Source organism: Nesoenas mayeri (genome assembly GCF_963082525.1).
Source record: "Nesoenas mayeri genome assembly, chromosome: 14".
NCBI classification, from domain to species: Eukaryota; Metazoa; Chordata; class Aves; order Columbiformes; family Columbidae; genus Nesoenas; species Nesoenas mayeri.
Window position 1 is genome coordinate 11262866 of NC_137556.1, and position 12289 is coordinate 11275154.

General features: G+C 48.6%; 1 protein-coding gene across 1 annotated transcript in view; it reads right to left on the reverse strand.

Annotated features, from left to right (window-relative positions):
* Positions 1-5992, reverse strand: part of ACSL6 (acyl-CoA synthetase long chain family member 6) — a 44081-nt gene extending 38089 nt beyond the window's left edge. The window contains exon 1 of the mRNA XM_080353426.1: positions 5911-5992. Coding sequence (XP_080209552.1) covers positions 5911-5947 — 37 coding nt within the window. The 5' untranslated portion in view covers positions 5948-5992. The remainder of the gene's footprint in view (positions 1-5910) is intronic.
* Between the last annotated feature and the right edge of the window lie 6297 nt (positions 5993-12289).

The window sequence follows — 12289 nt, forward strand, 5'->3', positions numbered from 1 at the left end:
GGGAACCCCAGCCTGATCCTTCCCTGCCCATGTCCCCGCGATCACAGGGCCTGTGGGAGCAGCCCATGGAGGTGACTAAAGCAGGAGAGAATTTGCCCCTCAGCCTTATGGCAAAGTTTACAGGTACTAGTGAATCCCGTGCATGTTTGCTGTGGCTCACATTTAAGTGCTGTGATCTGCAGGCATCCTTAAAGTGAGGCTGTTTTGTGTCCCTGCATTGCACAACGGTGCTGCTCTTGCCAGGGCTGGAGTTCAGTTCTGGAAGCTTCTTCTAGAACATCTGCAAAACTCCCTCACTTCCCAGAGGCACCTGTGATCATTTGTAAATCTCAGTTCTTGTGAAAAAGGGAGTTTATTGGGTTTGAGAGAAGAAGGTTGTTGTTCTCTTTTTTTTTTTTTAAGTGACTTTGATGTTTGATTGTTCCCTATACTGTATGGTTCTTGAATGCTGTGTGACAGGTAGCAAACAAACAGCTTAAATAATTGCACAAAAATAGTTATCTGGGGCAGAGTACGAAAAGAAGCACTGAACAGAGAGGGAGAAGGCAGCTGCAGCCATGACAGCCAGCTTTACAGAGCAGGACAGACGAAGATGGTCAGCAGAGAGCTTGATGGCTCATTGCCAGGCAGAGATTTGACATTTGCCTTCAAATATCAACTGGATTTAAACAAACCTCAGCACTGTCTTTTAGAGGCCGTGGTCCAGCTATGAATCTCAGTAACCTGCAGTTCTTGCAGCAACGTCAGTGCTGGTCGATGTGGCACAGGACACACCAGCCAGATGTGGGAGGTGGGAAAGGACAGGGTGTCCAACCACAGCACTCAGAGAGTTGGGGAAGTTCCAGTCCAGACCTCACAAATTCCCATTTCATCGGGTTGTTTTTGTTTTGTTTTATTTTCTTTTATGAAAAGCACACCTTGCATTTCTCAGTAACAGCTACAATTTGCCATCATGCTGTTTGCTTCAGCTGCACCGGCACTCTCAGCCCAATCCACAGGCTGCCTGGAGCCCCAGGGATCATTTTTGTAGCCTTGCAGACTACACATTGCCCTTCAATACACCCAGGGGGGATGCAGTCCCCTCCACAGCTCACTATAGGGCTCATTTTCAGTCTCCCTGCCTTCATGTGCCAGAGCCAGGCCCTCTGTGTTCATCTCAGTGTCGCGGTTGAGACAGACAAACGACATGGACCAAGTTCTTTCAAGATGAACATAGTAGATGCCATTTATTGCTACAAATGTATTTTTATACAATTCTACCAGTTCATGTGTCTTTTCACTATTGGTTATAAGTTACAGCACTAACATCTCATTGGTTAATTTTTCTATCATCCATGTTATTCTTCTATCCCCTCCTCTCTCACGGGTACATCTCTCCTCTCTCACGGGTACATCTCTCCTCTCTCACGGGTACAACTCCATATCTCCGGATACTCCTTTACTCCCATCCTTCTCAAGGGTATATCTTAATATCTCAAGGCTGATCTCTACACTCATATTTTCTGTCAAGGATTCCACAGACCCGCTGCAGTTTCCCACATCTCAGCCTGCCAAGCCCTTAGCCCAGGGCTGGAAGAAAGGGGATTTTGGGTAAAATTTGCCACCACAAGCACACAAGTGTGCATCGCCCTGGCTGTCGTGGGCTGGTTCTGCTCTGCCCCCACATCAGGTCACTGCCAGGCAAGGACAGGCACAGGCGGGTCCCAGCCTGGCTCAGCTCTCCATGACCATTCACACCCAGCCTTTGGCTGTGTCTGCATGGTCAGTATGTGCGAGACTGGTCGCAGTGACGCAGGGGGCTGAAGGGACACCAGAAGGCAAGAGCTGGCCCTGGCTGCTCTCCTACAGCAGGCACATATTGCACCAGGTTTGATTTCTGCTTGATGTTCCTGAAAAAAACCCTCCTTGTCAGTAGGCTGGGGTGACCCAAACCCACATCACTGATGGACGGAGCTGCGGGGCTCCCTGCCACCAACTGGTGTTCCGCTCTGTCTTACACCCCCCATAGGCATGTGGCTGTTGGTGGGAGCAGGCAACTGAGCTGGCACAAAATTAACTGTTCTGCAAAAGTAACAGAAAAAATGCTTCACTTCCAACCAAATCCCTACCTGGGATGATCATATAGGGCAACGAAGCTGGCGAAGGGTCTAGAGCACAAGTGTGATGGGAGCAGCTGCAGGACCTGAGGGGTTCAGCCTGGAGAACAGGAGCTGAGGGGAGACCTTCTGATCTCTGAACTGCCTGAAAGGAGGTTGGAGCATGGAGGGGGTTGGTCTCTTCTCCCAAGTAGCAAGTGATAGTATGAGAGGAAATGGCCTCAAGCTGCACCAGGGGAGGCTTAAATTGGATATTGGGAAAATTTATTCCTGGAAGAGATTGTCGGGCATTGGAACAGGCTGCCCAGAGCAGTGGTGGAGTCACCATCTCTGGAGGGATTTAAAATATGTGGAGGTGAGGTTCTTAGGGACATGGCTAAGTGCTAGAGTTAGGTTACGGTTGGACTCGATCTTGGTGGTCTCTTCCAATGATTCTATATGGCATCACAAGCACCAGTGCCATGATGGAGCCAGAAGCAGGCACGCAGGGAGGGCAGCTGGAGACCTTGGCAGCTGCAGTGGTGGCTCTGCTTAACCCTGTAACTGTAGCACATGGTCACAGGGACTGGTGACAGGAGTCACCCTGAGATTCACCTGGTCCTGGCTGGTGGGAGCCGGCATGGAGCTGGCATGGGGCCCCTAACCCAACACATGCACCTGCCATCCTGCCCAGAGAGACTACAGCTCACCTGGGATCCCCTCTGTGTGCTGGAAACAGCTGGATGGCACAGCAAGTGCGAGGAGCCCTCCTGCCTGCCTCCTGCCTTTCCTGGGTGCCAGCACAAATATTTGTGCAGAAGCAGCCCAGGGGCACTGATCCAGCTGCAAACCTTTGTGGGTTTGTTGCTACTGTTTCTTTTGGCAGCAGTACCAGAATAAAGTGGTTTCTGAATAACACTCCGAGCATCCTGCACGGCCATTTGTTTGTATGCGAGTACAGCAGCCCTGGGAATGCATCATCCAAAGTGACGCAGAAACCTAAACTAGCTTATAACAGGAGACTTCCCATAATGCTTAAGAGGCAACGCAACAGCATACTCAGAGCTAGTCTTGCAGAGGATAGCAAAGAACAGCAACATTTTGTATACCACCTCCCAGTCATGTATTAGGCTGCATTGTTTCACCAAAAGCTCAGATTGGACCAAAACTCTTACTTGGTCAAATTTCAGTTTCATCTTGCCTTCTGTAATATCAACAGTTGTGTACAAAGTATTTGCAGGAGGGCTAAGCAGGCCAAATTGCAGCTGGCATTGCCTCCAGCCATGGGGATCCTGGAAATCAGGTCCCTTGCTGTCTGCAGGATGCTGCCCACGCAGTGTCACACCACAGATCTCATCAGCCACTGCAGAAGCAGTAGACCCGCTAGCTTGTACCATATAATAGCTAAGTGCCACCTTTATTATAAGGAGCAATTCTCTTTAAGTCAATATTACAGCTTGAAGAGCTCCAAAACTTTCTGGCCTGCTACCATGGTATAAGCAGAGCCATACGAACAAACAAGCAGACGAAAATGTCCTCTGCCACTTGTGTGTCAAATGTGTGCCCACGAAGATGGCATTATGAGTGTCACAATGGAATCTGAGACTAGAAAATGAGACTGAAAATGGGAGATTAAAAAAAAAAAAGTAACAGTAGTGTCATGATCTAACTATAATACAGTTGTATCCCTCACTCACAGTAAGCTGTCTATAATTAGACCAGGTTAATTACCAATCAAGTGCCCTGTAAGTTGTAGTGCTTTTCTGAAGGACCCTATCCACACAGATAGGAAGGAGCAAGGGGACCCTGAAGGAGTAAGCACAACCTGGGGAGAGCAAGGTTTTCTCCAGACCCATGCACACATAACGTGACTGTCCGAATCAGGCCCACGCTTCACCCCCCAGCAAACCAGCAGCTGAGAGTGGCTTTGACAAGCTCAGGGCTTTATTTGGCAGCCTTGCAGTGCAATAAGGGACAAGGAAATAAGGGTTAAGAAGGAAGCACATCACGTGCCAAAGGACCTGAAGGGAAGCAACTTCATCCTTGGAAGGCAGAGGCGCAGGCAGCAGGGGCCCCATGCCAGCAGCCTGCAGTCGTCACCTAAACACGGTGCCCACAAACAAACAGAGCTTCTCAAAATAATCTTCGCATATTTTCTGTGTGTGAGAGAACATCGCTGTGCTTTTAAAGGAACGTAACTTTATGTTTCTCTCTTGCATGTGAAAAAAACAGACTGATCACTGCAGAAATGGCCGCTGTGTTAGGGACTGCTCTCACTGCGTTGCTCAACAGCAAATAACCACGTGTGGTTGGTGCAGAAGATTTTCCAATGAGGCCCTGCAGCTGCCCACATCCACCTTGGCAGGTGTACCTGGTGGCCATGCCTGACCTGCCATGCTGGACACCTCCAGGAACAAGCAGAGACCCTCCAGGAGCCTCTCTGAAACTCCTGAAAGCATCCTCTTACATCCCCAACCCCTATCCCAACCTGTCCCCATCACACCCAAGGACAGAACACACCAGAGACGGGCACACATTAATGCAACATGGCAAAAAAGAAACCACATGATGTCCTGAGCAGGTCTTCCATGGCTCCTGATAAGGTTTCCATGCTCTGTGCCTCACCCCAGAGCACCCCTAGCAGCGTTTGCACCCCCCGCACAGCAGGCTCTTCCCACATGGATGGGGCACACACACAGTTATGTGCTTGAAGGCAGTGTGAATCCACAGTGCTTGGTTAGGAACCAGACCATATAGTGCGTTTAACACTTGCGACCTGCCACCACTGTATAGCTTTGGCAAAGGCACACGTCAGTCACTGGTATTTGGAGGACCCACAGACAGCAACCTCTGTCACAAAGTACCTGCCTTGAAGTCTGGGTGGTTGAAACTTGATATACAGAGGGCCTAAAAACCCTCTGGAGTTTCAACCACAATTAAACAAGTTTGCCAGCCTCTGGGGAGACCCTGCTGTTGCAAACAAGCCCTGATGTTTTGAGGAATAAAGCCTAAATTGGCAGAGCCCTCCCACAGCACCCCCAGAAACCACCTTTCAAAGAACAGAGTTGCAGAATAGTTTGGGTTGGAAAGGACCTTCCAAGCTCACCCAGTGCCACCCCTGCCATGAGCAGGGACATCTTCACCAGCTCAGGTTGCTCAGAGCCCCGTCCAGCCTGGCCTGGGATGTCTCCAGGGATGGGGCATCCACCACCTCTCTGAACAACCTGTATTTTACCACCCTCATTGTAACCAATTTCATCCTAACGTCCAGCCCATCTCTGTATCCAGGTGACCTTGGCCAGCGTGCAGGCAGAACCCACAGAGGTGCCGGAGAGTCCTGGAGCCCCAGGGCTGGAAGCAGCAGCCACCACTGTTCCTGGGGCTCCCCCAGCTACACAGGACCAGCCACCTTCAGCGCTGGCATCTCCAGCCAGAGCCAAGCTGGAGCTTTTTTCCCCTTCTAAGGCTGTTAAAAGCACGTGAAACAACAGGAAACTGCAAAAGCCACAAACTCTTTCTGGTGCTGGTGTTTCATCCCAATCCTGCCAGCCATGCCGACAGGCTCGCCCCACATTGCAACACCAAGAAACACAGCCGAGATCACCTTTTCCCCCAACAACAGAGCCCATGGGGTCCCTCTCTGCACCGAGGTGTCCCCCACACCCATTTTTTTGGTGTGTTTCACTTCCCTCAGTATCCCAAAGCCCAAGTGCTGCAGAGCCAGCAGCCACCCCGGTGCTGGACAAAGCCCCCGGGGTCCTGCCCAGAGCCACCTACGCCCCTCACCCACACTTCAATAATAATGATAATAATAAAAAAATAGCCACAGACTTACCAGCCGCAGAGAAACCCTCCTGTGCCCTCGTACACATCAGCTCATGGCTGGTCTCAGGCCACCGGAGCTGCCGTGCATGTACTTGTTGCAGAACTGCTGACTCCAGGACGTCCCACCCCCTTCCCATCTGCAAACTGCTGAAAGAAGTTAAGCTCGGCTAATATCAGCTTAGGCTGTATTAGCGCAGCAGTACCCTGGTGTAACCCTTGAGGCTCCAGCTCCCGGCGGTGGGAGCCTTGTTCGGCTTCTTGCAGATGGGCAAAACTCCCCCTTCTGCTGAATATATTGCATCAGTTTGACACATCTATTTGTCATACTGAGTCTCACCGTTCCTAAACGAGTCGAGGCAAGGTTTTTGGATGTAAAATTGCAAATGTTAAGTTTAAAATTAAAGGCAGCTTTTTTTTTTACCTTGGGGAAAAGTAATCATAAAATGAAATTCCTGACACTGAGAAAGTCTGCCCTGCCAGTCCTAGTCTGCTAAATTAGAAACTTCGTAACTTGAGCAGAATAAATGTAAATTGATCTGAATCAGTAAAATGGCAAGAGAACAACTATTGCCAACTTCATCCTTACATTGTTATATATATTAAAACCAAAGAAAAAGTCTGTCATCTGAGCCAAAAGTAGGTTTTGTCAATTTACACTGATAAAAACAGAAACCTTGCAATTCATTTGTGGTGGCAAAATTATTAATATTTAAGTTCTGAGAGGTTTGGCTAAGACAATGAGCCTAACTAAAAGAACATTCCTTTCCATTGAAAGCAAACAGTTTCTGATTGCTCCCAGCTCCCCAGGTGTGAGCAGAGATAACCCGGGTGGGGGGAGCCCCACAGGAGCCCTCTTTCCATATCCCCACCTTATTTACTGATTCTTTCTTAAAGTTGTGGCAGTTAGCAAAGCACTTGAGGAGCCCATTCCTCCCAGGGGTAATACCTGGCTTTGTTAACACTGGAATTAGTGATTTCCTCACCTCTTTTTTTATTTTTATTTTCCTTTTTTCCTGAAATCATATGAAGGCTGAATCTCCGCAATCACTTGGCAGAGAGGACCAGAGGAAGAGATGCTACCTGAACACTCTTAAACCATCATCATAGTTAATAAAGTTCCTGTCTGATCTGCCCTAAATCGTACTTGTTATATTATGCACTTGGAGTGCATAACAGAGAATGTTCAGAGAACATGGCACTCGTGAATGAAGTGGGACAGATATTTAATGAGATTTCAGGCAAGCTTGTCAAACATCACTCATTTGGCTCAGATGTGGGTGTTCTCTAATCAGGCTTAATTCATAAAATTGCCAGGGTAGGGCAGGGAGAAGTGGCCTAAATGGTTTGCAGGTGTAAATGAGTATCACAGTGCTGGCTTAAGGGGACGTCAACACTATTCAGCAGTTCAGATTCTTGGCCCTTTGTTCCTTATGAGCCACAGCTTGACAGAGACTTTGTAGTCAGAAAATATGTCAGGTGTGTGAGCAACCCCAGGCTGGCTGAGCCCTTGGGTGTCTGTAGCCCTTGGATACAACACAGTTGTGTTGGCGATGGAGTGCTAGGGGATGTGGGAATACTGATTTTAACAAAATACTTGATTAAAAACAAGTTACTGTGCTGTATTTATTTAGAAGAAGTGTTCTTTCAAACACCTCTTGGTAAGGGATGCTCCTGACTACCTCTGTGGAGGTGACAGGGGGTGATGTGCCCTCAGCCATGTGGAGGGCTTCAGTAAAACAAGTGATTCAGGAAAGTTCAGACCTTTTTATGCTTCATCAAAATTAATGAGAAGAACAGATTAAGGTTGAATTTTAGACAGAGTGAAGCTTATAGCCAGGAGGATGCAGAGCCATCAAAGCAGCTAACCAAGGCTGTACCACCAGGAAACTACCCTGGGCCCAGAGCCGGCCCGTGAGCTCCTGGGCTTCCATCACTCCATGAAGTCTCATCAATCAGAGTCTCAATAATTAGAAGCTGAGGCTACCAGGCAGGTGTTTCTGCCTCCTCTCCCTCTAGCCTTCCATTTCCTTACACTGCAAGGATACCAATGGATGGCAAAGGAACAAAAGTAAACCCAGAGCGATGATGTTTTGCTTATGCATCTCTTCCCAGCTGTCATCCTCAAAACAGCTTCCAGGCACCCAGAGGTACAGTCTCCGTTTTGCAGCTGGGTGCAGCACACGGTGAGGTGCAGGGGCCATATCCTGCCCTGGTCCAAGGGGTCCCTTCTCCATCCTGGGACATCAACAGGGCTGGTACCCACTGGCCACAGCCCGCACCCAGTGCCGCTACCCCCGGCAGCGAGGGCCTGCCACTGTGCCACAAAATGGGGGAAAAAGGGGCTCAGCATCATCTCACAGAGGGTTTTTTTGAGAAATCTGTGGTTAGGCTCTGATTTGAGATGTTCTTAAATACACAAAGTTAAGTACTTCACTGGAATCTTTTATTCTCACACTGATAACAAGTGGTTACATTGTTTGCATGTTTTTAAACATTTGCTTTATGTTGAAGGTCATTTCCTGTGGCTTTAGTTTAGTTTTATTTACGTTTTAAAATTTTGTTAACTTTAGCAGCGATTAGGTTATTTGTATTTTTGTTTCTAGTCAGTTGCACGTCCTGATTTCACACCCTGCAGCATGCAGTGCATTTCTGTGCCTGACACTACTGTAACTTGCTTTTGCTCTCCTGATCTCACAGAGGTTTTCAGGTCCTCATGATGGCATTTCTGTCCATGCTGGATTTTGTAAACTCTCCCCGAGTCTCTCTGCGGCAGCCCACAAGTGAATTTCCAGTTCAGAGGTGCCTCCTTGCCGGCAGGCTTTTCCCCTTCTCCAACCCCCATCCCCTTCCCTGCTGCAAAGTCAGCCTTTAAATCCCCCTTTCTGGATATTTTAAGCCGTGTCTACGACACTGGAGCAAGGTTTCCAAGGGTTAAGGTGGGGGGAGGCCCTCAGACAGCCCCATTCTTCAGTTTCAATGACGCAGAGCTTTTGCCCTTTCAAATGTATTTAAGCAAATCAAGTGAACAGAAGAAATGCAAATGTCTTTTCCGAAAGGAAACACAGCCCTGGATTGTTGTTGGCAGGTCAGAGCATCACACCACCCTGGGCAGCCTCTCAGCTGCCGGGATTTGCCTGCCCGGGGAGCGGCGGCGGGCACAAAAAAACCCCAATAAACCACAAACCCTTTTCAGGCAAAATAAAGCCAGGACTCGGGCATTCCGGGGGAGGGAAAAGGGAAGGGGGCACTGTGGTGTCCCCAAAACACCGTCTGGCTCAGACAGAGGAACGCGTGGGGTGCAACGAGGGGACTCAGCAGCCACAGCCCGGTGGGAATCAACTTATTCTAGCAGGTTCAACGTAGAATCATAGAATCGTTTTGGTTGGAAGAGATCCTCAAGACCATCAAGTCCAACCATAACCTAACTCTAACACTAAACCATGTCCCTAAGGATCTCGTCTCTGCATCTTTTAAACCCCTCCAGGGATGGTGACTCCACCACTGTTCCAATGCCTGACAGCTCTTTCCGGGAATAAATTTTTCATAACATCCAATCTGAACCTTCTCTGGTGCAACTTGAGGCCATTTCCTCTTGTCCTATCACTTGTTCCTTGGGAGAAGAGACCAATACCCTCCATGCTCCAAGCTCCTTTCAGGCAGTTCAGAGATCAGAAGGTTTCCCCTCCGCTCCTGTTCTCCAGGCTGAACCCCCAGGTCCCTCAGCCACTCCCCATCAAGACTTGTTCTTCCATTATGATGCTGGTAGGACTAGGGGAACCTTTTGCAAAGATGGTCCTCACAAGGTGCTCCCAGCTGGGGTGCTCAAAGAATTTTATTTGAATATTTAGTGAAAGAAAAAATAATCCTGATTTAGGTCATTTGGAGTTACAGAGAACTGTTTTACCTAAAAGTGAACAGTTGCCCAGAGAGGTGGTGGATGCCCCAGCCCAGGCTGGACCGGGCTCTGAGCAACCTGAGCTGGTGAAGATGTCCCTGCTCATGGCAGGGGTGACACCGCATGAGCTTTGAAGGGCCCTTCCAACCCGAACTATTCTATGATTCTATGATACAAAGTAAAATACATTTAGCATTTCAAAAAGGCTTCTAATGTATTTGTCTTTTTTTCCCACCATTGGAAAGAATCTTGAAACCAGCTCTAAATAATGGTCTTTCCACTTGTTATACCTAAATTCTGTTCTCTGCGGAAAAGACATTTAAATCTGCATCATTCACATCTTTTGTAATTTCAGTGCAAGTTTGGTTTAGATCACTTCCAATTCATCTGCATCAAGAGCAGAATTATTTGTTCTTTTTCTATATAATATATATATTTTTTTTCCTTTGAAAAAGTAAGTTAAATCAGCTTAGCAATTTCAGTGCTGGTTCCTGTACTGACCAGCTCATGCTCACCCTTGGAGGAAAAAAGGAAAATTAATCCCAGCTTAGCAAACACCTGGGTGCTTTCCCTGGCTGCAGCTCTCAGCTGGTGCCATCTAGCAGTGACTGGGACACCCCAGCGATCACAGCAATGACATTAATGCGCATTGAGCTGCTTTTAGGGATTTGGTAGGTCTGGGAAAGGAGCTGCATGTTGCTCTGGAGGTGGAGGGGAGCGTGGCTCTGCCCCTCACCCTGCACAGGGACTTGTGTGTCCTTGCCAAGATGGCTGATTCTGAGCCGCCCGGCTGTCCCCAGGTCCCATTAGCAGCTCAGGGGCTGCTCTGCCTTGTGCCCAGGGCAACTCAGCCTCAGTTTCTCAACGGCTGGTGGGAGAAGGGACAGTCAGCTCCTTTTCTTCTCAGCCACGAACTTGTCTAGCCCAGGAAAGGAAGGCTGTGCAGCTTTCCATCCAATGAGAGACCAAGCAATGGCCCAAAGAGAGCCGTGGTGCTTGCTGCACCCAGCCTGCGCTCTCCACAGCAGGAGAAACCCATCCTTTCCAAAGGCGAAAGTTGCCAGGCTGAAGAAGGGACTCAGCGGAATGGGACAGAGCTGCCACTTGGACAACAGTCTCAGTGAGGAGGCTGGGCTGTGGGTTGGGAAGGAAACATCAGGGGAAAACAAATGGCTGCCACATCACACTGGCATCCAAACAAGCAGGATCCAGATTACTCATAAGCAAATCTGAGCTGACACTTGGAAGATTTTGGAGTAAAGTTTCTAGAACAACTTTCCAAAGTGGAAGTGTGTTCTCAGCAGGGAGGGTCACACTTCTGTGGAAGGACCAGCTGAGGTGGCACCTCACGGCAGGTCCCTGCCACCGCGGCACTTGTGCTCTCGACCCAAAGGTTCATCTCAGGCGTGAAGGCTTTGTGATGACTATGATCAGGCTGACAGCCTTGAAGCCTCTTGTTCTTCATCTGTGCTGAAAGCACAACCCCAGGCATGCAGATGGAGCATCCACCTGTCTGCTCCCAGGGGTGGGACTGGTGCCTCCTTCCTACCATCACCACCACCCTCAGCAGCCAGACTGGTGAAGACTGTCTTGGAGTTTGGCCACTAGAAGGTGGGTTCTACAGGTCACCACCTCTGCCACAGGCAACAGAGGGTAAAAGACCCTTCTCTGGAGTTGTTATTTTTCTGAATCACCTGGTATCTGACCATTCCTGCAGCATTCCCATTGAACAAGAGTCACTGCTCCCTGTGCTAAGTGACACATTTGACCTAGTGAGCAAAACCACGTAACAAAACCCAGGTTTCTCTGGAGCCCACTGACCTCACTGAGGCTGACCCATCCAACACTGATTTTGCAGCATTATTTTACAGTAATCAAGTGGAAACTGTTCACTGTACTTTACATGTGGTGTTTCTGAGATTGTATCTACACCACAGCAGCCACATGGTTGAGCAAATGGAAATGTGAGCTGCGGTATTGCAACACCATAGCACACAGGTCTTTTCCTCTCTTAATTGGGAGTTTCCTAATGAGGTGGTGTTTTCCACTGATTTTTTTTGACAAGTGACACTTTCTTCCTGTGGCACAAATGAAAATGACTTGGACAAGGTGGTTGGATTTATCTTCCTTCCACATTTTTGGTAGTGGTATATACCGTTATGCACCTGAAAGGGGAGCTGCTGGGACAGCAAGTGCAGCACTTAGGTTTTGCAGAAGAATCACTGCAGGGTCTTGCCAAAGTCTGCCCTGAACTCAGCCAATGCCAAGCAGGGGCTGCATTTTTAACTGTACTTTTCCAAAGCATCTGTTATACATTGTACCTACACTGCTCAGCGTCTTACCCTTTCTCATCACCAGCCACCAAGTTTTTCGTAGTGCAGTCTCCAGCACAAAGGTTAAATGTTTAGTTTTTATCTATATACAGAGCATAAGGAAGAAGCAAAATCAGGCAAAGCCTTCCTTCTCTGGTCCCTTCCCTCCCTCAGCCTCGCTG